Genomic DNA, 26,355 nt, shown 5'->3' with positions numbered 1-26,355 from the left:
ATTCTTGTTCTATATTTATATTGGTAAGATTATCCAAATCAGATCGATATCGCCTGATCAATTCTATTTCGCCCTCTTATTTTCTCTATTTTCTCCATCATTGTCTCTCCTTGATCTATGAATCCTAGTGAAGGGGCTTGAGCCTTGTTGTTTTGGCTCCGAGTTGACCTCGGTAGAGGAGCCTTGAACTGCTCTGTTGGTTGGGCAATACGTCGGCATCACCCTGGTCCTTGATGAACACAACTGGATTGTATTGTTATTACTTCTTATTGATTTATCTTTACCCTATCCTAATTTTTGATCCATAATTTGATTGGTTGGATTAAACTGATTGGGCCAATCTAAATCGCAAGGCATTGCTGCCTGGAGTAAAGTTATCTAGACAAGAAGATGTCCAACAATGAGATACCTCGATATGATCCATAAATTAAGGATTTTGAAAAGACTTTCGAAAAATAACAATTAGTTTATTAAATTTAGTTATGATCTCTATGTTATGTTGATTAAATGGGTCGAGCATATCATTATTATGATCATAATTGTTTTAAAATATGTTATATATTTTGATATTTTTGTAAATGAATTTCAAAATTTTGACTAAATAGTTTGTGGAATTGTTTATATATATATTCTCAGTACGACTATGATCTGGCCTTGCCAATAGAGATTATATATTGGTCCTGTCGACTTGTAATTTTGAAAACTAATTTTAACACTGAGCCACTGGTTATTAGAATGGTAGTATCTGTTATCTGGCACTTTGTGCACCTTATATTTATTACCTGACCTATGCCATTGGGTTACGTAGCCATAGCCTGATGTTGGGTCTACTATCAGTTTATAAAAAATAAATTTTAAAATAAATATGTATATTATTTGAGATTTAACTTCTTCTTAGTCAATATCATGCTATTTGATTATTTATTTATTTGATATGCTTAGACTTCACTTTTATATATTATATTACTTATTGGGCTAGTGTAGCTTATTATTCTTTTCTCTTTTATTTTTAAATCTTAAATCATGATTGTTCAGAATTTGGGGGAGTTGCTATATTGCTTGAAGATACTCAAGTCATATGGACTTCTAGCTTAGTTCAATTTAGTTTTGGATATTTTATTTAGTTTGAATGATAATAATTGGTTGTAACGTTATGACTTGCTGCTTTGAGATATTTGCTTGTGAGAATGATTTGATTGGATCTTTATTAAATTGATTTTTTGAGGATTGAAAAATTATTATTATTGCTCTTTGATCAATAGTCTTGTATGCTTGTGTGGTTGGCCCTGCAGGTATGCAACATCTGTTACGCTTTAGCTTTAGGGCATGATAGATTAAGTAGTATCGGAGCTTAGGTTTAATATCACTAGTGATCGTGATAGATCATGACTGAAATAGTCATCAGAGCTTAGCTTTTAGGATCCTTAGGGTTTGTCATAAAAGTTGAGAGTTGGGTAGAAATTCGAAAATAAGATAGATGTCATTATTTACTTTTCTTGTTGATAATTTTGTGTTATTTTGTTTGAATATTATTAGTGATGTTTAATTTATTTTCAATAAAATTAGAATATTGCCTTGCCGTGCCCATAGGCAAAGTGTAATGAGCTGGTTGAGAGTTCTCAAGGCAGGCAATTTGTGTTTAAGGTTCTGAATAGTTTGATTTAAATCTAAATTAAGTATAAGAGGATTTGCTAAGGAATTTATTAGTTATTAGTTATTTAAGTAATTTTAGTGGTATACTACGATATTACTTAGTTTTAAACTTAATTACTTAGTAGCAATCTAGGATTCATTCATAAGAAGTTAATTAATATTGAGGTTAATAAAGATTTTTTATGATATCTAATTAGCATATTCTGGATCATGCATGAAAATGGCATGTAAGAGGAAAATGTGCTTGAAGATATTGCATATTGGCATATTTTCTCATTGGAGTTGATTTTATTTTGAGGTTGTAGAGTATTCATGTTGGTGAAATCTTTGATAATTTTACTTATCATCTTTGGATCAAAATAATAGATTTTATTTATGTTTGCGGAGACAATAGTGTGTGAAATTTTCAATTCGAAATTTGGGTTTGTCAACATTAGGATTCTTTTGATATTGTTGTTGAGGGTGCTGGTGAAAAATCTAGTTTTGCATGGCAACACGAGGATTCCTTGGCAAAACCGCGTTGTCTTCCCAACGGCTGCATGTCACTCCGCAGGAGCTTTGAGACAATATGCTGATCATCAAAATCCCCTTCAACCCTATATCAATCTTCTCTAGATTCCAGATTCCTTAATCGCTTCCAAAGCCAAAGAAGCTTCGCAATTGTCCGCATTCTAAGCCAGAGTTTTTACTTTCAAACGATCACTGTGCTCCACCACCACTACCTGTAGCTGCACCAGCTTTTGTTTCTTGCTCATTATGGCAGTTGCTCAGCTCCGAGTCGACCTCCAGCACCTCCTCTTGCCCAACTTACCGAATAGAGAAGCCATGCTTCTGAATGGAGATCTTATACTTGAAGCCCGCCAGACACAGGAAGACAAACGGGGGGATGTCTTCCACCCTCTCGATGAATGCTACTACTTCATAAGCAGCCAAATGCTTCCCATAGAATGCTATAAATTCGACTAAAGGATCCCACCGTTGGAGCAGCCGGGGCCGAACTCTGAGAAACAAATGGTTTTTGAGCAGAAGGGCATACCCTCTTCGGGTGTCCAGAAACTTGGCACAAGTGACACAACCCCATGGCCATGTTCGCTGCACAAGTAACCCCTTCTACCTTCAAGATTTAAGCCACCACCCACCTTCACCGGCCTCTTAAAGGAGAAATCTCGACCGTTACTGTTGTCTTCTCTAGTCAAAGAAGTAGAGCTTGGTTTAGCTCCATCGAAAGTCGCACCCAGCTCGTCAGCAAGATCTGTGGCCAGCCTACCATGGATAAGGTTTTCAGCAGGACACGTTGATCCTTTGTGCCACCTTCAGTTTCCATATCTTCTTCCAAACTTGCAACAGCTCACTAGCTTGGTACAGGAAAACATGAGAATCAAGAAACGTATAGATGGAGTTGGCTAGCCCCCAACCTCTTACCATCGGAGCCACATATAGCCACCCATCTTCATTATTTATGTAGGCGATAGGGATGCTCAAAAATTCAAAATCTAATACGTAGCAATTTTAGCCCGATTCCATTGACCATCTTCAATATGATAACTTACCTGGAGACCATAGGACTCATTTGTCATGTAAGTAGGTTTTCTACAAAGAAGAAGATCAAACAACCAGAGGATGATGAGCCTGATTGGTATTCAGACCTTTACCTGTCCCCATTCCGACACCTACCTTTATCTGTATCAAAATATTGATAGCGGCTTTCCAAATAAGAGAGGTATTTCTACTTTTCTAGCACACCAAGGAGAAATGTTGACATTTGTTTGTTTAAGAAGCATGGCGAAGATTTATGTTGAAGAACTTTCACAATATGACCCTCAAGCATAGCAGGTTTAGGCTCCGCTCGTTATTGCTTTTCTTAGAAAGCTAAAAACTTTTTATTGTGATTTTGAGATGTTTGATGACAAATTTAAAATAGCTTTCTCACTACTCTAAAAGATAAAAATAATATCATATAATATTATTTTTTAGGCTAGATATAGAATTTTATTATTTATTATTTTTTTTTAATTAAATATAAAAATAAATAATTTATAAATTAAAAATACTTTATGAAAATAGTTTTTATAGTATAAATAATGAGATAATTGAAAGTATTATGTAATATCCTTTATTATTATTTTCTGATACTAAAATGTACCTTCTCAGTTTACCGAGAAGAAAGCACATCTGTCACTTTAAAAATTTTCTCCATTAAAGCATTCTGATTTGGCAAATTCTATATCCATCCAAGTGTTGCAAATGCCATTTTTGCAAAATGTCTTTAAAGTCTTAGGAATGTTAGAATAGCTGGGAGAACAATCAGAAATTGACAAGAAAAAGCTTAAAGGCTGCCACTTTTTTAAGACTTTATTCATCCTCACAAATCTAACGTGAAAATATGCAATAAGCCTCTAGGATACAATAAAACTGAGTGTTTGATAACATCTTGCACCAACAAAATCAAAACACCGAGCATTCACCAATATTGGCATAATTCTGATTTTCAGACCATGGAATTGGCTTAAATACGTGTCCTTCGAGTAAGTTGCCAGAACCGCTCCAGCAACTTTTTCATTTTGTTTTACATGGAATCATACTTCCTCTTTATTTTGGAAACATACAACAAGCACTGGCAGCTTCACGACGCAATCCACCATCAGAATTAATCTTCAAAGACGCCTCAGGTCTCGGGCCGGCCAAATCCAAGATCCGGTTCAAACCAAGCGGGCAAAACAGGAATTTGACGTATGAATTGGTTCGGCCAATTAATAATTTGACAAAATAAAGCTCAAGCAATGATGATGGACTAAGAAATCGTTTCGTGTCGAACACATGATGCGTTGGGAGATCTCTCTGGATCATGCGAAAGGGATGGTGCAAACGGAAGACTGCATGCGTCGGAGGGGGAGCAAATGAGAGTGATGAAAGGGCACAAGAGAGGGAGAGAGCGCGAGCGAGAGAGCAGCGCCAATTTCGCGCTCTAAAAGATATTAGAGAGAGAATCCCGACGCCCTTGGTTGAAACCAATATATCCAGACAGTACATTTAAATCGGAGTGCCGATTAATCATTAAAAGATTTTGAATTTTAAAACAATCATATATATTTCTACCATGTTTACTGAAGCATTAAGGCATAACTTTGCAACAACTGGCTAGGAGAGATCTAAGACATCAATTTGGGGGGAAAAAATAAGACAGGAAGAGAGAGAGAGAGAGAGATCAAGAAAGAGAATATACCAAAGCAAGAATCGTATTGAGTTATTTTTTAAATAATATAGCTTTCTGTCAACCCACGCCTGCCCCCAGTGCCGATTGAACTCTAAAGCAGGCTGAGGCTCCTTGACCAAGCCTGCCCAAAATCAGACAAGCATGCATCAAGATATCTTCATCCACCTCTATTGCTGCTCGACGATCGTAAAATAAAGACAACCATCAGACAGCATAATTCAACAGCTTCGCTTAAGTGGCAGCATTTTAAAGGTTAAATTTTGAATCATGTCCTTCTCAAGGCTAATATAAGGCAAGAAGGCTTCCAAACTCCTAGTAAGGAGGACCAGAATACGATTAGTTTCATATACGTCCGATTTCTGTTTGTCCTTGCAAAATATCAGTTGCCACTTCTCATAGACAATCAACAGAAAGTAGACTTCATGAATATCATTTGTCCTGCCATTGCCACTGTTCTTGCATCCATCCATCTTGGATATCAGCTAACCAAAAAGAAAACCACCACATAGAATTTACTAAAAGGATTGAATATTGGAGCCTAGCTTAACCTGCAAATTCCACTGGATTGAGCATGCCAATAACCTCTGGAAAACCTTAAAACTTGCTGTCATACCATGTGCAGCATATAAGCCATAAACCATCCAGACTGGTCGATCAAAACCATTCAAGTATATTTTCTGATTTTCAGCAACATTACAATGTCCATCATAAAGTGATAAACTTCGATAGAGGGGTCATATGTTAGCTAGATAAAGTACATAATAACCATATACCTGATATCTGCAGGTCCTCGACATTCAAGTCCCTGTTCACATCAACCTTAAAACATCTGCATGACCTGTAAAACCTTGCGAACAACCATAGACAAAAGAAGCGGAAGAAAAATAAAAGTCTCTGTCCAACCTAGGCAGAACCACTAAGAGGCAGTCAACCATCATTGCCAATATGGCAGATGTTACTTGACTGAAGCTTCTGTTCCTCAATCTGAACCTGCGATGCTACTACTTCAGGAGTAGAAGGAACTGAGAGGTTTTGTTGGTCCTTCTCATTTTGGAATTCTTCAGGCAGCTCTCTGTTTTCTGATACTTGTATATTAAGTTGCGGAGCCTCACCAACCAAATCCATCTTCCCACCAAACGTTTCATTGGCCTTCAACTTCTCATCGCATATCAGCGCCTGGCAACTAATATCTGCATTGCCACCAGCTGTCTCATTGTCTGTCAAGGACTTATCCGACTGTGGTGCCTGGCCAGTACAATTGAGCTTTCCACCAACATTATCTGATGATCCTTCAATATGTTCAGAATTTACACATCCTTTTGCTGTCTCAACCATTTTTTCAGTTCTATCTCCTGAAGAAGCTCCGATGGCTGCTGCCCCGGCATTGTTCATAACGTAAGATGGGCCTGATGAAAGTCCTGTTTGTGTGCACGTAGGCACAGATTGTTGAGATGCAGCAGGCTGAGATTTTGGCAGCTCATCATTTGCCACTTTTCTGGATAATGTCTCCAGAAGTATGTTTTTAAATTCAGTTTGCAAAGCAGGGCGCACATCCTGAGGAAGATGGATGGCATCTTTCTGCGCTACTTTTGTACTTGGAGCTTTCTCCAGACGTATTATGTCAACATCAGTTTGCAAAGCAGGGCATATATCCTGAGGAAGACGGTTGGCACCATGCCCCGCAACTTCCTCTGTACTTGGAGCCGTCTCCATAAGTACTTTTTTCAAGTCAGGTTGTGAAGCAGGGTGCACATCCTGAGAGAGATGGGTGGCATCATTCCGCTCTGCTTCCTTTGCACTTGGAGCTGTTTGAGGAAGCCTGGAGGATTCATGTAAATGGTTTACAGGTGGAAAAGGGGTAGCAGGTTCCCTTATCTGAAGAGGCACTGCAGCTGTAACCATTTTCGATACAGGATGGATTGGTGGTGAAACTGGCTCCTTGGTTGGTGCATGGCCAACCTGATATAAGATTTCATCGCTTCTTGACATTGGAAGAAGTGGTGCAATATCATTATCCACAGTGAGAGGAACAGACAGGTGTGGATCAAACACCAAACCCTTGAAGACAGGTCCAGTCTCACCTACTCGAACAGTGAGAAGATATCCCGCATCGAAAATCCCCTCCAGAATACCAGAGACTTTCTGACCTATGAGGCCACAAGGCCCACGACTGGAACTGGCAATTGGATTAGCATGAGATGAAGGAGCCTGTGCTGGAAATGCTTGAGTTGCAGTAGCTTGAAACTGCCGGTTTCTCCTACGTGGTTCACATCCAGGACCATCGTGCTTACGAGGACGACCTCGTTTACGCCTTGAAGGAAAGCTTGCTGGATCAACAGGGATGATTGTTTGATTCTCTTGGGCCATGCTGTGATGTCAGGTGAAGTAATGCTTGTTGGACTAGTGCTGGTTAGTTTTATCTCTGCAAAAGCAAAATCAGTTTTTGCCTATCAGCTCCTTTTTATGAGAAAAATTCAAATTAAAATTGGACAGAAAAGAAAGCCAAAAGTGGTCATGATGGACATTTAAATTGACCAATGCCAGCCAGAAATAGCAAGATCAGGAAAAATAACATGAATAAACAGATACACTGGACAAATATTTCACTCTGATTAATTTGTCTTAAGCACATTCAACCAGATAACTATAACTTCTGCAGTAGTTATAATCTTAGCACAAGAAGGTGCATGGGAAGGACCCTGCTGAGTTAATAGAAAGTTGTGAGTTGGTCAAAAACACGTCATTGTTAGAACCATGAATACTCATACCCAAATCCATGATGCTATGGTGACAAGAAAATCCATAAATCTGATCTGGTGTGAAGTCAGGTCATAGTCACAGAACCATTTCAGTGATGGATAAAAGCTTTGAAATAATTGAACAAGAAGATGAAATTGAAGATTAGTTAGAAAATTACAGATGTTCATACATTAATATCTGCATGTATTTGGTTAAGCCTATACTTGCTTATACATGAACAATGTACATGAATGCCAGAGTATATGCATGCTTAACCCCACCTTACCATAAGTTCTAGATTTTGCTCCAAAAGCCAGTCAAAGTCACCATGCGGCACATCTCCGCAGTGGTCATAATGTGACTTGGCCAGAGAAATATAATGATACTGCAGTCAAGTATATGGTACATGCCATCTTCTTCTAATGGTTATTTATTTTGTTTCTCATTTGAATAATCTAATTCAGCAGCTACAAGACTAGACACAGAAGAGCAGTGCTAATGTAACAGATGTTCCTTTTAACCAAGCCCAGATGACGATTTTAAGAAATCTAGTGGCTAAAAGAAGCATAGGAAGACTCATCAGAAAAGTTGGTTGATCTATAAAGGTTTTAGCAGTAACTGGTCAGCCTTTTCTATTGCTCAAAACACTCTCAACCAGATACAGCTAATGAATTGTTAATGTATTTGGAGTCAGAGCTAAAATGAACAAATATCAGTTGTCATGAGACATACCGACAGTAACAGCACACAATATCCACATTAGGGGCCAGTTCCTGATAATGACAGCCTAAGCTTGATGTTAGTCTTCCGATTGATTGACCTAAGTAACTCATGCTTATATGACATTTACGAAATAATGGCAATTTTCTCTCGAAGCCCTACTTCAACCTATCATTTTTGCTTGAGAAGAATCATCACATCCAGCCTTTTTTAAATCAAAGTGGGGCAGCCATGGAACAAAAGGACGCCTAACAGGACTATAAAGATCTCCACAACCAGCTATGAACCTAGTGTCAACTTGCTAAGAGTGGTATCAAATTCCTTTCCAAGGCAATTTTAAGCAGTAGAGTACATGAAACCCAAGTACACTCACCATACTAGGGAACATGACTCAAAAATTAAGTTGAAGATTTTTCAACAATTGATAAACATTCATATTTCCTATAGATGCATTCTACTAGTACCATCTCCAATGCATGAAAGGGAGTGCATATATCATTAAGGGACCGCATTTAACTATTTTGATTGCCCCCCATAAGTGGCTAGGAGCTTCACTGTGACATGTCCATAAAGTATCATATAGTAACTAAAAGAAGATCCAAAAGCGCGACTTAGGTGGTTATTCTAAAAGGAGTGGGGGCTTCCATCAAATCACATGATCCCATTAAATTCTCTAATACATAACAAAGGCCTAAGCATGTAAGGTGTGATATAGATGACTTAGAATTAGGTGCATTAGCTGAAAAGCCTGGTTCACAAGGAAACTGATGCCAAGATACTTTTGGCAAGTTTGACTCTCAAGGCTAAAGCAACAGAGAAGATTAAAAATTCTCCACCTCATCCAACAGAATATCATGTCACCTAGAGCATAGATTCCTGGAGACGAACGACACAAGGAGCACCAATCCTAAAACCCCACTCATGAAATCCACTTGACACAGCCTGCTGCATAGCAATCTGCTCATCACCCTTTAATAGGAGTAACAAATAAACATTTTCTTCATAACCCTCGATTGACTAATAAGAACCCTATCAATACCTGGAAATTAAATTAGAATTTCACGAACAGGGAACAAGAAAGAAAACCAAGCCACATAATGGCAAGCATTTTCTAGTATCAATTTTCAGAATTGATATTTACAGTCCTAGAGGCTAGAGTCTCAAGACATAAGGAAACCACCGAAAGGATTTAAGATTAATATATTGACAAATAAAAATGGTCATTGTAATCACCCATTGTCCTGATTCCACATCACATAACCAAGAATAGATGGAATATAAGGGTACCAACTAAGGTTGGCTATGCCGGTACCAGTCGCTTGCCTAGCAATATGGTACGGTACACCGCCATGCCATATCGTTCCAAGCCATACCAACAAGGCTAGAGCTGGCGAGGGAGAGGGAGAGGGAGAAGAAGAGAGAGAAAGAGAAAGGGGAGGGAGAGGGAGGAAGGGAGTAGGAGAGAGAGAGGGAGAGGAAGAGAGAGAGGCTGAGAGAGGGCTCAAAAGCCTTCATCTCGTCCTCCATCCGCCGTTCATAGTGGTTGCCCCACTTTTGACCGAAACAGAGGCCGTCCTCCATTTGCCGACTACAATGATGAATTTGAAAAAAAATACAGCATGGCCCCTGTTTCAATCAAAACAAGGGGAAACAGGGATGACCCCTGCGGATCGAAACAAGGGTGACCCCTACGAACAATGGATGGAAGACGAGATGAGGACTTTCGAGTCCTCTCTCAGCCTCTCCATCTCCCTCCCTCCCTCTTTTCCTCTCTCTCTTCCTGAATCTCCCCTCCCTCGTGGAATTTTTTGAACCGAAGAGCGGAACCATGCCAATCCGCTCTCAGTATGGTTCGGTATGCCCCAAACCAGATAGTTAGGGCAGTATGACACTCCTTGGTAGCTTAGTTGATAAAATAGGTGTTGGATACTAGTGATCTGGGTTCAAGTACCATCTTTATGTGATTTCAACGAACTTCTTCCCAACCTAGTTCTCAAGAAAATTAAAAAAAAAATGAGAGGAGAAAAAAGAAGGGGGGCAAAGAAATAAACCTCTTTCAAGTCCATTATGCAACATAAACCTCTTTCACGTCTACAATGCAGCAAACATCTGTGTTGCTTGACCTCTTTGATTTAGCCTAAAGTACCCACACCTAACACTCAAAACTATAAATTGGTATGACGCAATGGTTTGCGTTCAAGTCCTGCCCTTATATGATTGCAGCCAGACTTCCTTCCACCATAAGCTAGTTTAACCAACCATAAACCATGTTCAAGTTATACCATGAACCCTTCATAAAGGTAAGAGTTCATTGAGGGTTATTTGTATCATGTAGCAAATAGGAACAGCTATGGGTGTTGCATGCAATTAGAATAAATTTTATGGGGTTATATGCACAAAAAAAAAACCATTATTTAGAAGCATGATATGCATACACAAGAAAATGTTAGAGTGGACATGTTAATAGCTGCTCCATTAAACTTAGGACCTATTCTTGTTCAAGGTTATATGCTCAAAATTAACGTAAAACTAATGACATTTTATACAATAAAACTAATCAAACATTAAGCGAAAGTACCATTCCATTCCAATGCACCCTCTTATTTCGTGCCCAAACAATGATATGGGAATGACAATTTTGGTACCCAATTTTCCATTACCATTCCATACTACTACAACTCTTTCTTATTCCTACAGCAAATATGGTGTCAACTGCTCCAAAATCTCTAAATATCACCTAATAGACATTGGAAAATGTGTCAGGCTTTGATGTAGATCGAGGGCTGCATTTGGAGTTACTTGTGGATCAAAAGAGGCTTCAAAATCCAAATTACAAGTATGGTGCCTGTTATGATTGTGAAACACCTGGGACAGGAAAAGAGTTGCCATAATTGCTAAGTGTAAAGAGGCTAGTCCAGCTGATAAGAAAAAAGTGTTCCTCTGTTTTGTTTGCTCAACCAGTGTTACACGATACAAAGGCTTATCTCCATGCCTAACAGCTGGCGAATAAACTGCAATAAGGGCCCCTTCAGAGGCCTTAGCCATGAGAGACAATAACCACAAAGTCCATTTGCATTTTCGGAGGTAGAATCCTAGATCCGATATTTTACATTGATACTCATAAAAAAGCTTCAAGTTTTTAATAAAGTGGTTTTGGCCAAAACCCACCTAAGCCAGGAAAGCTGAGTCCCTCATCCAAAATAGATCAGTTTCAGCTTTTGGCTGAGCTTCAAACCTTGCTACCAATACTTCATCAACTCCCATTATAATTATGTTGGCACCATAACACCGAAAATTTAGGTGGAAAACTCTAAGGATATCCTCTTCTTTGGATGTGCGGCACGCAAGCACTTATAGAGATAAATGCCTATAATATCTACCATAAACTTATCATGATCCAAACAATAAATGTAAGTAAAATAATCCTCACAACACAACACCTATGTGTCCAATCTACAACTTTGATATTTTTTGGTAAAACCAAGCTAATATTAACAAAAAGTATTCAATATTTGATTAACCAGTTTTTGCACAGTCAATCTACAAAGTTGAAAATTGTGTAAGATTAAGACTCGTCATACTACTTGAAAAACAAAATAAAAAGTTGTGCAAACTATGACATGATTTTAGTGACACTGCATAAGATTGCCTCTTGTTTCATCATGGTGCAAACAAGTTGCTGAAGATTAAGCAAAAGTATTGATCCAATCGGGGAGGAGGTAATTCCTTCAACTTGCTCAACTCGAATCTCTCAAGAAAATTACAGTGAAATGGAAAAGATTAGCGAAGGTAAGTTTATATCCTCTTTTCTTTCATTGATGATTCAAAAATTGAGATACATAGCCTCTATTTATAATAATGAAGTCCACCATTACACAATTCGGATCGGATTCCTGTTCTAATTCGAACATACATGACTAGTGACTAGTGAAAATAAACACGAATAAGCTAAAATCATAGAGGTAAATCTCAACTCCTACATCGATTTTGCCTTCAAACGCTCTGCCTAATTCTTTCAAGATTGAGAGATATGCCTAGTCAAAGTATTTTTCGAAAAAAAAATTCAATTTCATCGACCCATTTTAGGGCACAGACGATGGAATTTATGTTTGATCACTAGCAGCACCGCACCCTTTAGGAGGTGGTGTCGCATCGTAGATCTCAAAAAGTCATCTGATTTAAAAAATAAAAATAAAAAAAAAAGATCATCTCAATTAGATAATGTATGGCCAAGTTATGATCTTTGAAAGTTTGCCACATGATTCAGCTTCTCGATATAGAAGATCTCGCTCCTAGACCTTGTCTAACCCTTTCAGTAGTGGCCAAAGTGATCCACATCAAATCTCGGGATCAATCTCTTGGATCAGAAACCCTTCTGTTTAAAAGATTTAGCTCTTGCTAAGTCAGAACTAAAGGGGGAAAATGCCTACTTTCTCATCTTAGGATCGAACCACTTGGTTTTGCTTAGAAGCTGACCCTTCCGGCCAATTCGAAAAAACTCATGTTAGAAGTATGCCCTAGAAGCCAATTTGGCAGACACATTGTAATTGTTCTGGAACATAAAATTGGTACTTGACCTTGTTATTGATTAATAAAAATTGGATATTTAATTCATTCATGTTATTATGTGTCCATGAATCGTCCTAGGAATTAATAAGATAATAAAACATATTTTCAAGAGTTGAGAATTTAAGACATGTGTCATTAGGTAATTAATTCCTAAATTGCTCCTGATCAATGGATCATCATAAAGGACGGTGATCGATCCGATGAGATTAGTGCACAGATCACTTTTCTTGATAGACGACTCTTAAGTCTACAGTGTGGGGACACTGGAGTGATTGCACAAGTGCTTGTTAGAGAACAAAGGTACTGAACGTGACCAAAGCAAGAAGTCACTTAGATGTCTATCCACTCGTCAATGACTTACTCGATGCTGCAGTTGTATGACTAGTACTTAGACCTGCGATGCCTCAGCTAATCATGGTGAGGTTGCTGTAGTTTGACAAGCACATAAATATGGGCCCCAAGGGTCCTTGTGGTGCAAATTGGCTGCAGTAGGTTCACTGTCGGATTAGGGTTGCATCTAGATGGGATCTATCGACCTTGATAGATTAGGAGTGATCCTATGTGATTTATGAGACTAAGTTCGAAAAACTTTAGCCAGAGTAGAGTTTTGGAAAAAGAGTTTTTCAATCTCGAACTTGAGTCAAATAAATTTGACATATGACAGACGATAGGGTTTGACGAGTTATCCATAACCTCCGTCATGTCGGGATCCACGATAGAGGTACTGTATCATACGCTAACTGCACCTAGAGGTTCATCTATTTCGTTCTGCTGGATTGCCATTATATGCTGCTAGGTGTCACTAGCGGATTGTGAGATTCGAAGACATTCACTTGATGATCAGTGAACTCTGAAGAAAAAAGTTGAAATTGTTTCAACCCATTGAAAAGAGTTTCAATGATATTGTGATGGAGATCACAATATATCTCACTACCAGACAGAATAGAACCTATGGGGTCACACGCATTAGAGGTTTTGATCGTTCCGACGGTTAGATTGCGATTTAGAATCGCAATAGATCTTAATTGTCAATTTGATTGATAATTAGTTTAATCCACTAAGAGTTAGTGAGTTAAAGAAGAAGAATTTGCAATTGGATTGCAAATTTGATTGATTCAATTGGGCTTAATCAATTAGGCTTAAACCTTATTAGATAAGGAACTTAATTCATAAAATTCAATTTGGAGGACACATTAGGTTCTAATTAGATTAGAATTCAATTAATCAAGTGGGACCATATGATTCCTAATTAGATTAGAAAATCTATGCATGAAATCAAAGCCTGGAAGGAAGGGAGAATCCCTTCATGCGTGTGAAGAAAAGGAAGAAAGGAGGAGGGGCGTCCCCCTCCTTTCCTTCTTTGGTTCCACACGCCATATGGAGGGGCATCCGCCCCTCCTCTTTCTCCTCTTCCCCTAGATTGCCACACGGCTCAAGGAGAGCACTTGATTCTCTCCAATCTCTTTTAAGTAAGGGGTGTGGAAGAATTAAGTAAGGGATGCGGTAGAATTTGGAGGGATGAATCAGGAAGTGATTTCTCATTGAAATTATTTCTTGTTTAGATGGGCATGAGATGCCTATAAAAGGAGGGGTGGCGTAAGGGCTTAGGTGAATTGATATGCATCAATTTCAGCCGCCCACCCCCTTCCTCTTCTCCTTCTAGGCGTGAGCACGAGAAGAAGCAACGTCTTCGTCCTTCTTCTTCCTCCTTTCTCTCAAAGTAATTAAGGAGTTGATTGAAAGAGAGAGAAAATCAGCCATCAAAAGCGATCTCTGCAAGAAAGCTAGCACCCCGGTGAGATCAAGGAGCTTGGAGCAATCTACCTCGTGTGGATACCTATAGACGCCGGACGCTTGTGCGGCTTCAAGCGAACCAAATACAGCGATCATCAGATAGCAGTGAAGATCTACCCGCTCAAAGGTAAAGATAGGATCTTTACAATCCTTTACAATTCTGAATTGTAGTAGATTTAAAATTAATCTAGTCTTTAATTTTAATCTTCCCCTAGATTTCATAATTTTCTAAGTTAGAAAACTCAAATTTTTTTTGAAATCTACGTTCTCTAGGATGTTCATGAGATGAACGACCCCGCACGTATCTTTCCGCTGCGATCGTCGCAACACGTGCGGGGATAACCCAACAACTCAATCCTCCCACATCTGCTTTCTATGACCTTCCTTTCAAGGGAATTTTAGAGTCCTATTGTCGCTCAAATTGGAATCTAGTTAATCATATTTTACTAAGATTAAGCCGGTTGTCATTTGTTGGTTTATTACTTTTAGGAGTAAAATATGGTCCAAATTTAGTTGGACAGGACTAGTCTATTTAATTGTAATAGAGTCGTAGTAGAGTTAGGAAAAGTGGCCAACTAAGGTCTATTAAAAGGAATATATATATACAGATGGAAAAAACAATACATGGAGTTTAATAGAGATTAAAAATGGCAGGTAGCCCTCTTTTCTCTATTCTTCTTATATTTCTCCTCTATTCAACTTTCTTCTACTCTGTTTCACACTTTCTTCCTTGTACTCTACTGCCACATAGCAGAGTTCTTGCTGATGAAATGATCTGAAATCATATCAGAGTCTACTTTAAGAGTCTATTTATATGAGCAACTAAAAAGACAGCATCAGAAATTGCAAAATTCATATCTGGTTTCGGATCTGAATTGAATTTCTGCTGTTTAAAATCTTGTAGTCTCTTGTCTTTTACAAGGTTACATCAGAATTGGTAAGGGAGTAGAATGATCGAAATTTTTGCCACCAAGGGCAGAAGAATATGGAAAACAATGGAGACAAAACATCAAAGCAATCAAGAAGTTACAAGATCAAGATTCCAAGTTCGGTCAAGTAGAGAAAAAGATGGATGACTTCATAAAGAGAATTGCTTGAGAGGTGAAGTTAATCAAGAGGCAACCATCAAACAAAGATAAAAAATCTATATCAGTAATTCCTAACAATTTACCTAAGTCCACTTATCTGATTTGATCAACAAAATCCACCTCATACAACGAAAGATGATCGACAGCCAAAGCAACATGAATTAGAACTAGTCGGCAAGCCAACCATAGAACAAATTAAGGATTCAATTTTTAAAGTAACATCCCTTAATGAAAATAGTCGGGATCATGTGCTATATGATGACCCTTTTCTTGACAGGTTTCTAGATTCTGTGAGACACGAAGTCCACCAATTGATAAAAATCATCGGGTGTTAGCTCATAACATGTCAAGACAAACAGTGGGCATATGCCCAAGAAAGAACAAGATTGGACATCACCAACTCCTGACGATGTAATGATGGATTGGCTACATGAACATTGTTCAAAGATCACATTGGCATGATATCATGCCGCAGAAGTAGATTGATGTAATTAAATTTAAGAATTAAGATATGGTCCAAGTTTTTCATTGATTAGGATTAGTTTATCTTCTTTTAAAAAAAGTTCTGGTATAGTTAGGAAAGGTGGCCAACCAAGGCTATTGAAACGGTATGTACATAAAACAAAGTATATGGAGTTTATTTAGAGATTAGATTTCTCCTCTATTCATGTGCTGACAAACAAATCTGATCATCAGATTAGAGTTGTATAAGAGTCTGTCTATACCAACAATTGAAAAAAGACCTCAGAAGTTGCGAAATTAATACCTTGCTTCAGATCTCAATTGAATTTCTGTTTGTTTAAATCTTGAAGACCCTTCTCATCAAAAAGGCTACATCGGTTTCAGTGCTGGGAGTATGGGGTGGATGTTTAGAAAAGGTTATAATGGCGATGAAGTTTCAGCAAACCAGCAAAGACTTTGCTATAGATAGTCTAAATCTTCTTTCCCAAATCTTGCTGTCTAAATCTGCTTTCCCAAGTCTTGCTCATTTTCGTTATGCATAAACCTATTACCATAATATGTTCATGGGCTTCAATGAGAAGGTAATCAAAATAAGTCCTCCAAAGGTCTAAATGAGTTCAATCATATGTGGGAGCTACTATATTGACCAGCCGACATAGGTGGCTAAAATAGCAACTCTCATGTAATTCCATTTTTCGTGACAGAGACAAGCCAGAGAGGTCAAATGGTACAAACTCGGGCCCCCTTGCTGGCTCAGCCTCATTTGGCCATGTAGGGTAAGCCTGGTAAATAGCTTCCAGGCAAAACAGAGTATACGACAACAATACATATATGTATATGCGTGTATGTATGTACGTAGATATAAACATATATACGGCTGACCTTGGTAGCCGACCAAAGTAATAGCCTTAGCATCAACCAAGCTACCAACTGTGCCAGCCATCCGCGCTATTGACTTCAGTACCGGCCGAGCTGCTGACCTGAACCTACACACCGACCTAAGCAGAGTAGCCAATCAACCATAGTGAAGCCACGTGTCTTCAATTCAAAGCACATTTAAGGCAGTTAAAGCCCCATTAAAGGTGTGATTATGGTCCCACTATTTACGGGGCACATTTTGGGGCAGTTACAACTCGTCCCACGAGATTAATTGATTATCGCATGATCCGTGTGGTTGATATCCACCATGTGCCCAACATGTAGATTGTTACCGTGCAGTTAAGGCCTTTTCCACCTTATTCAGCAACAGAAACCCACCCTTATATAACGGGCTATCGGGGGACCTCCAGGTACACTTTTCTAAGCTCTCCTCCACTCTGCTTCTTTCTCAAGTCTCCATTGTTTCTCCGAAAATCCCTACCCGACTTAAGCATCAGAGGGTCCCCTGTTGGACAAACTCCAGCAAATGGACTTCCTTTCTTGTTTTAGATCAGACTGCTAGCATCAACCTCTCCATCCAAGCTCCGCCGCCGGCAACAGTCTATCTCTTCCCTTCACCTTGGATCTTGTCCGACCTCATTAGCTCAAAGCTTGCCTGACCTCGTTAGTTTGTCTTTGGCTAGGATTTTGGCAACAACAGACTAGCGCTAGAGGAAGGGTCCCTGATCCCATTTGGGATATTTAAGAAAGTTTGCTACCATGAAGTCATGGAGAGCTCAAGAAGCACTTGGTGCTACTTAGCGAGAGCGTGCCTGGAGTCCAACGCTTCTCAACCGAGTCCTCAGCCTCAAAACTCTCAACCAGCACTAGTTGTCAACACTAAGCAGTTCAACCTGCTCGTACAGCAAGTCCAGACCCTTACAGCGCCCGTCCAAAACCTGCAGCAGGCTAGTACTAACCAGCAGCAACCGCAGGGAATGAGCCAAGTCATCATGAAGGTCCTACGCGACCAAGCCATCATTCCATCCTTGAAACCCGAGATGGGTGCAGCAGAGCCACCATTCTAGTCTGCAAAGTCCAAAACAAGACGGGAGACACCGTTCTCCGAGCCCACACTCCAAGGAGGACTCAACTTCGGGCCATTGCTCTCGCTAGTTAGAGAGGGTCTCCAAAAGGGAGGCCAACCTCGATCAAAAGATCGAGCTAAGGGGCAGAAACTCTGGGCTCAAAGATGATTTGGACTTTATGCCTGAGCCACCATTTTCATAGTAGACCATGGAAGAACCTCTCCCACCTCAATTCAAGATGCCTCAGTTGGATTCGCACGATGGCACCTCGAACCCCCTGGACTACTTAGACAGCTTTAAAGCTCTCATCATGCTTCAAGGAACCACCAACGCAATGTTGTGCCAAGCATTCCCGACTTCACTTTGGAAGGCAACTCATCTCTGGTATGCTGACCTTCAGCCAGGCTCCATCCATTCCTTCGAGCAGCAACTCGACTGACTGTTTGCGGCCCCACTTCATCAGCGATCGAAGGCAACGAAGAGGCTCGAAGAGTTTGTTTGCAGTGAAGCAACATGAAGGCAAGTCCTTCAGAGAATACGTCAACTGCTTCAATGTGGCAACATTGGATATCCGCGATCTAAACCATTCGGTCGCAGTGACCGCCATGAAGGAGCAATCTAAAACCTTCTTGATTTCTCTTCTTGTTAGAGAAGAAGTTCCTGAGAGACTTTGTAGAGCTTCTCGCCCGGGCCGAGAAGTATGTCAATGCCGAGGAGGCAATGGTAGCTTAGCGAGAGTAGGCTGAGGATAAGCCCAAAAAGAAGAGGGACCAAGAAGAAGAGGAGGAGCTAAGGAGAAGGCTCAAAAGAGATGAAGGAAGCTCCCAACTCAGAAGAGATAAAAGGAGTTAAGGAGAAGGCTCGGAATAGATGAAAAGGAGATGAGGAGAAGGCTCAGAAGAGATGAGGGCGTAGATCCTTATGGAAATTGAGAATTGAGGTTATCTAAAATGGCCTCGGAGGATGAAGGCGTCCGCAGGCAAAATACACCAAAGGAAGTACTATGAATTCCACTGAAATCATGGGCACGACATCGAGGAGTGGCTGCAGCTCAAGGACGAGATCGAAGCCCTTATCCAATGAGGGCACCTAGGTCACTACATCAAGCACCACTGGGACCAAGATGACGCTATTCGGGATCAATGCACCTCTGAACAATGGATCGACAACCAACCTACAGCGAGGGTTATCAACACCATCTCCAGCGGATATGCGGCTAGAGGGACGAGCTCATTGGCTTTGAATTACGCTCAGGCTGCCCAAGCAGGAGACGCAGCCCCGAAGAGGCAAAGGATTGGAGAAGTTATTTCTTTCTCATTCGACTTAGAGGGAGTGCAAACCCCACATAATAATGTCATTATAATCTCCCTCACAGTAGCAAATTATAATATAAAAAGAATCTTCATAAATAATATAAGCTCAGCCGATATATTGTTTTATGATGCTTTTTGTAGACTGAATTCACCATCAAATCGGTTAAGGAGAATCAACTCTCCTCTAATCAGATTTTTGGGAGATCCTATTTCCGTGGAGGGCACAATTACCCTCCCAGTTACAACTGGCCAAGAACTTCAGCAAGCAACTGTGATGTCGAATTTTTTGGTGGTGAAGATCCCTTCAACATACAACGCCATCCTAGGTCAGCCTAGCTTGAATACATTGCGAGCCGCAGTGTCACCCTATCACCTTTTGATGCAGTTCCCAACCGAGTAGGGAGTAGAAGTTTAAGGCGACCAGGCATTAGTTCGGTGGTGCTATGTGGCTGCACTCCGAGGAAAAAGGTCGATTGAGACTTCCACTTGAAGGTCTGCATGCTTGGGATGAGCAGAAGGAGCAACAAGATGAATCGACCGAGGATCTCATCTCAATCCCTCTTGATGATGAAGGCATGGGCCAGATTGTGCAGAACAGATCCTTATGGACAAAGCAACTAAAGCTCAACTTGTTGACTTTCTCAGAGCCAACGCGAACATCTTCGCCTATCAACCTCGAATATGCCAAGTATAAACTGTAACGTTCTTTTGCATAGGTTAAACGTGGACCCAGCACACCAACTTGTGCATCAGAAGAGTTTCGCCCCAGAGAGGCAGCACGCCATTGATGGGGAGGTGGATAAGCCACTGAAGGCCAGCTTCATTCGTGAAGTCAACTACCCCAACTGGCTGGCCAACGTTATCTTGGTGAAGAAGGTAATGAAAAACGGAAGATCTGCATCGACTATACCGACCTGAACAAAGCCTGTCTCAAGAATAGCTTTCCACTGTCGAGGATTGACTAACTTGTAGACGCGACCTTGGGACATCGATTGTTGAGCTTCATGGATGTTTTCTCAGGCCACAATCAGATCCAGATAGCCTCGAAGGACAAGAAGATCTCTTTAATCACTGACCAAGGTCTAAACTATTACAGGGTCATGCCCTTCAACCAGAAGAATGCAGGAGCCACATATCAAAGGTTGGTTAATCAGATCTTCAAGAAATAGATTGGCTGCAACATGGAAGTCTACATTGATGACATGCTGGTGAAAAGTCGAGAAGCCAAGTAGCATGTAGCCGATATATAGGAAGCCTTCACGACTCTGAGGAAGTACAACATCAAGATCAATCCGTGCAAGTGCGCTTTCAGAATCACCTTAGAAAAGTTTCTGGGGTTCTTAGTGACGCAGCATGGAAGCAAGGCAAACCTAGAGAAGATTCAAGTCATTTAGGAGATGGCGCCACCAAAGTCGGTGAAGGATGTGCAATGCTTGATGGGATGGATCGAGGCACTAAGCAGATTTATTTCAAGATCAGCAGAGAAATATTTACATTTTTTCAAGACGCTCAAGTAGATAAAGATGGACCACTAAAGAGTATCCAATCACCTTCAATCAACTAAAGGAATACCTTGGCTCGCCACTTCTTCTCACCAAACCAAGGCGAGGAGAGATGCACCACCTATATCTTTTAGTGTCTCCTTCAACTTTAAACTTCGTCCTGATCTGAGAAGAAAGAGTTCAAAAACCGATATATTATACAAGCAAAGTCCTCCGAGATGCCGAGACAAGATATCCCAAATTAGAGAAGATGGCCTACGCTTTGTTCATCTTAGCTCGGAGGTTGCGACCGTACTTCCAAGCTCGCTCTATTACAGTGTTGATCGATCAACCTATAAAGTAGATTTTGCAAAAGCCAGAGACTTTGGATTGGTTGGTAAAGTGGGCAATCAAGCTCAAGGAGTTCGACATCCATTTCCAATCTCGATCCGCCATCAAAGCTCGGGTGCTAGCAGATTTTCTCGTAGAATGCACTATTCTCAAGGAGACATTGGTCGAGAAGAAATAGGAGGAAGATGAGCTAAAGGACTTCTGGATCCTTCATGTTGATGGATCCTCCAGATCGGGAGGAAGCAAAGCTGGCCGATCCTCACCAACCCAAAAGGAGCCATCGTAGAGTATGCTCTAAGGCCCGGCTTCAAAGCTTCTAACAATGAAGCCAAGTACGAGGCCCTCATCACTGGCTTCAAACTCGGTCAGGGACTTGGAGTTCGTCACCTTGGCTTCAAACGGAAGGTCACACACACACACACATACACACACACACATATATATATATATGAATATACATATATATACATAGATATATGTATGCATATATCTATGTATATACCTACATCCATATATATATACATATATATGCATATATATACGCACATATGTAATATGTATATAGATGCATGCATCTATATGTATATACATGCATGCATCTATACGTAGATGCATAAATGTATGTATATGTAGATGCATAAATGTATGTATACATATATACATGCATGTATCTATACGTTATACATAAATGTATGTATACGTATATACATGCATGTATCTCTACGTATATACATAAATGTATGTGTACGTATATACATGCATGTATCTATATGTATATACATATACATAGATGCATGTATATACATACATAAATATACATATGTATATATACGTATGTATGCACATAAATATACATATATATATATTGGACATATATATGTGCATATGGATGCATGCATGCATGAAGGATAGCCCACACTTAAAGTATAAACATCAAAATACATCCATGAACATGAGATGTCAACATCCAACATCTTAAGACACTGCAATATGCTACAATCCTCCTTTCCAAAGTGCAGGATGTCAACATTCCACATCTTGTGATGCTACAAGATGCTTACCACCCACCAGCATTGAAGACTGACAAGAAAACAATTATCACTTGAACTTAGAATCCCATGTCCTCGAAGACACAAAGCACTAATTATGCCCCATTGCTCTAGGGCAATGAGGACATTAGAATAAACAACTTGACTCGGGGTGGTCAACTTTGATCGATAGAAGAGTAGGTAGAAGAGCCGAAGTTGCAAAGATGGGAGACGAGTCAGTGGACCTCTCTTCCAAGAACCATACAAGACTTAGATGACCCCAAAATCTGGCAATCCAGCCAAAAACAGAGCACAGAAAAAGGGCATCCCCCAGCTAAGAAGCATTGATGGACAAATAACAAAAATCTCTTGACCTAGACCTATCTTTTGAAATAAAGTTAGAGAGACAAAAATAGTAGGTATTTTGAATATGCGTGTATGATCATTGTATTTTCTTTTTATTTTGGAGACTTGAATGTAGGATTCTAGGTTGGGAAAGCAGTGGTCGTGTAGAATGTTTCATTCTAGATAGATTAGGAAAACCTCCAAACACATTAATGTACTTGCTATTTAGGAAGGAATTAGTGCAAATTCAAACTAACATAATTCTCCAATGGAATCATAAACACTACTTTGAATTTGCAAAACCTTATTCTCCTATTCACCCAAACAAATATGTATATAATCTCAAAGCTCACTCCGCTAGTATCCAACTCAGCTCCATTCTAGGTTCAGCTTGATAATAGGCTCCAATTAAAAGTAAAAGTAGCTCGAGATCAAATATAATCTCAGCTCGATAGTGAGCCCAATTCAGTAACCAAGATAGCTTAAGAACATTTATATAAAGCAGTGAAGCCCTGAAGCTTTTACCCAAACTTAAAAACTTCATCAAAGAAAATGAAAAGTTTGAACATCTGCTATTCTGCGCTTCTACATCCTACAAAAATAACTCGACTAAGATCAATCAATGGAAACAACATTATTAAACATCATTCTTTGAATAAAATCGCATAAGAACAAAAAGTCATTAAAGACCTAGATCCGAACTGAGATCACAGAAAAACACAAAAAATTTTCCTCTCAGGTATGTGATGGAGAAAACTAAGTGAAGAAGTGTTCTAACTGGGCTCATATAGTACCTCGAAGCCTTCAAGACTTGAAGCCTTGATCTCGAAGCACCAGACTTTTGTGAAGAAACCCTAGAAAAATAACATCGGCGTCATGGACATAGAATATCGCCGCGATCTTGAAAGGCTGCCAACAGGATCCCGATCCACGTAAGGATCTTGAGAGAACCCTGGAGTTGAAGCCGGACAGGTGGAGGAAGAGGTGGAGAAGAGTCGGACAGGTGTATGAAGGGGAATGAGAAGCGGTGAGGTAAAGAGGAAGAGGAAAGCCAGCGGACAAAAGGCCGTCGGCGGTGGCAGTTCGGTGGACGCCGGCGAGGAGAGGCCGTCGGCGGGTGGAAGCCAGCGAGGAGAGGCCGTCGACGGGTGGAAGCCAGCGAGGAGAGGCCGTCGACGGGTGGACGCCGTGATACGATGACAGGAGCCAAACGGGGTAAAAAAGAAAGCCAGAAAGGAAAAGTGGGAATAACCGTGGTGTCTGATCAGTGGTAGAGAAATAAAGATTTTAGAGTTTTCGGAAATAAAGATTTTAAATTTTTAATCCAATGGCTAATTATTCATTATTTATAAATTTAAAATATAATATATATTTATTTTTAAATTTATAAATTATGTACAAGTAGCTTAATTTTATAATTTTACTAAAAGTAACTGTCGCTAGATTTCTTTTTAAAGATTTAAAATGTGTTGGATAGACTTCTACCGAAGAAAGAAGTTTAAATCTCCGAAAAAGATATGCTAGTACAATTTTTGAAAGGGGGAGAACCACATGTCTAAAATGTAATGCATTTTTATAATTTTTGTACTATCAGGAATTTAATTTAGCATGAGAATTATATATGATATTATATATCATTTATAAATATGTGCATCATGGTGATTCTAGATTTTTGCTTGAAGGCTTCTTACTGCTCCAAATTCACACTGTATTATCTCCAAAAATTAAACAATTTAAGATAACAACTAAGGCTCAAACCTTTACCATTACAGAAAAAAAGGTAGAAATTCCGATGCAATTTGCTGATGCTCGATACAATTATCGTTAATAAACATACCGTGCCAATATTTTCCAACACTTTTATTTGCATCACAATATGACGACGAAAGTGTCAGCAATGAAGTGAGAATACAGAAAAAGAGTGATAAGTTTAAATTTTATTTACTTTTATAGAGCTTTAAGTCTACACTTTTATCATCCTCATCTTTATCTAGTTTATACGAAAAGCTCATCAGGATGCCAATGTGCTTGAACTTCTTTATGCCAAATTTCTTCTTTATATATATATATATATTTACTTTCGTTGATTTTGATTTCGAAGTTGAGAAAAAAATATGAGTTTTCTCATCATGATTATCTCGAATTCTTTCTATATGAGTTTAGCAAAGTTTTGGCATAAAGGTTCATTAGTAGCATCAAAAATAATATCATTTATATAAATTTAAATGATCAAAATATTAACTAGTTGTATAAAAAACTTATGCAGACACATACCCAAATAGATGGCTTTTTTCTTTGTTATAAACATGTCCGTACTTAATTTTGTATGCTTATAACCTAGCTAAAACATTTATAACTTCTGATTTTAAAAAAATGCTTCTGTTTTGTAGGATGATCTTGCAGATGTGAGAGACTTTATTTTGCATTTGTTCTTCTACAAGATGGAAAATTTTTTGAAGAAAATTATTTTACATTTTATGTTTCCATGCTTTTAGGATAAAGAAAAAAGAAGAAAAAAATTGGAGTTAGTTCCTATTTTTGATGTAGATATACTTGAAAAAATATTTTTTCATTGCGATTTGAGTGTATTTTTCTGCATGTTAGATGAGGCTGTGATTATTTCTTGAAAAAAAATTACTTCCTTAGTTGAAAAAAAAAATCCATTTTTATATATTAATGAACTATATATTGACAAATGGATATGATGTAATATTCATGAATTTGCGGCTCTTTTAATTTTTTGATGTAGAATTATTATATTAATTCTTCTAATTTTACAAATTGGACACCGTTAAAATTTAGATAAGATAAATTCTCCGATGACCTTTTATCATATGTTTTTTTATGGGCTGCTTGATTCTTTTTTTAGAATTCCGCACAACAAAATTTTTCTCATATTTTTCTTTGCATTTAGTATCAACCTCTTATGCATCAAGGTATTATATAGATTTGTGGGTCTCAGAAATTGCAGAGTACCAGAACAGGTTACAACTGGAAACTTTTTGACATTGCTTTCCACAAATATGGAATTTATGGATCATCATCATCTGAGTTTATTTATAGATTGATGCACATATTGAATACTCTAATTATAATCGTAGGAAGCAAATGCGAATGCGAAAGCAGCTAAAATTTTACTAAAACTAAATCGCAACGGCTTTTAGGTATAACCTACAGACAATGCATATCTCTCTTGCTAGTTTATTTGGGAGATAAAAATTTCGTACATTATAGCATAAAACTATAAATATTTTTTAAATAAAAACTTTATGTACAAAGATTTTTTACAATGTGGTTTTAATATTGCAGCATTATAATATGTTGATACAGGAATTATACGGTTTCTTACCATTTCTTTTATAGGGCGCAAAATTTACATATAAAGCAATTTTGAAAGCAACTGATATTTCATGCTGTTGGTGGTATAAAGCATGCTATAATTGTAGGGCTTCAATAAAAATTTATGGGGATAATTTTTAGTACAACCTACATGGAAGAAATGATTAATCTCCGATGCTATGGTGAAATTACATCGTCCTTTCTTTCTCTTTACTTCTTTAAAAGAAAAACTGTATTTATTTTGTTAAGTTAAGCGGGCTGTTGTTTATCAATTTATTTTGAAGGCATAAATTAAATACAACTATTGAGGATA

The 26,355-nt window shown here is 38.8% G+C and overlaps 1 protein-coding gene across 1 annotated transcript; it reads right to left on the bottom strand.

Annotated features, from left to right (window-relative positions):
* Positions 1–5,514: 5,514 nt before the first annotated feature.
* LOC103720977 lies at positions 5,515–23,955 on the bottom strand. The gene is made up of 2 exons (XM_008810968.4): positions 23,498–23,955; positions 5,515–7,289 (listed from the first exon to the last, which is right to left on the bottom strand). The coding sequence occupies exon 2, from the start codon at positions 7,232–7,234 to the stop codon at positions 5,795–5,797; it is 1,440 nt and encodes a 479-aa protein (XP_008809190.2). The 5' UTR covers positions 7,235–7,289; positions 23,498–23,955; the 3' UTR covers positions 5,515–5,794.
* Between the last annotated feature and the right edge of the window lie 2,400 nt (positions 23,956–26,355).

Source organism: Phoenix dactylifera, unplaced genomic scaffold (genome assembly GCF_009389715.1).
Source record: "Phoenix dactylifera cultivar Barhee BC4 unplaced genomic scaffold, palm_55x_up_171113_PBpolish2nd_filt_p 000213F, whole genome shotgun sequence".
In the NCBI taxonomy this organism is placed as follows: Eukaryota; Viridiplantae; Streptophyta; class Magnoliopsida; order Arecales; family Arecaceae; genus Phoenix; species Phoenix dactylifera.
This window is presented reverse-complemented; position numbering and strand designations above follow the sequence as displayed.

Coding starts and splice junctions, on each gene's coding strand:
- LOC103720977 (XM_008810968.4), bottom strand. CDS start 7,234: ATGGCCCAAGAGAATCAAACAATCATCCCTGTTGATCCAGCAAGCTTT.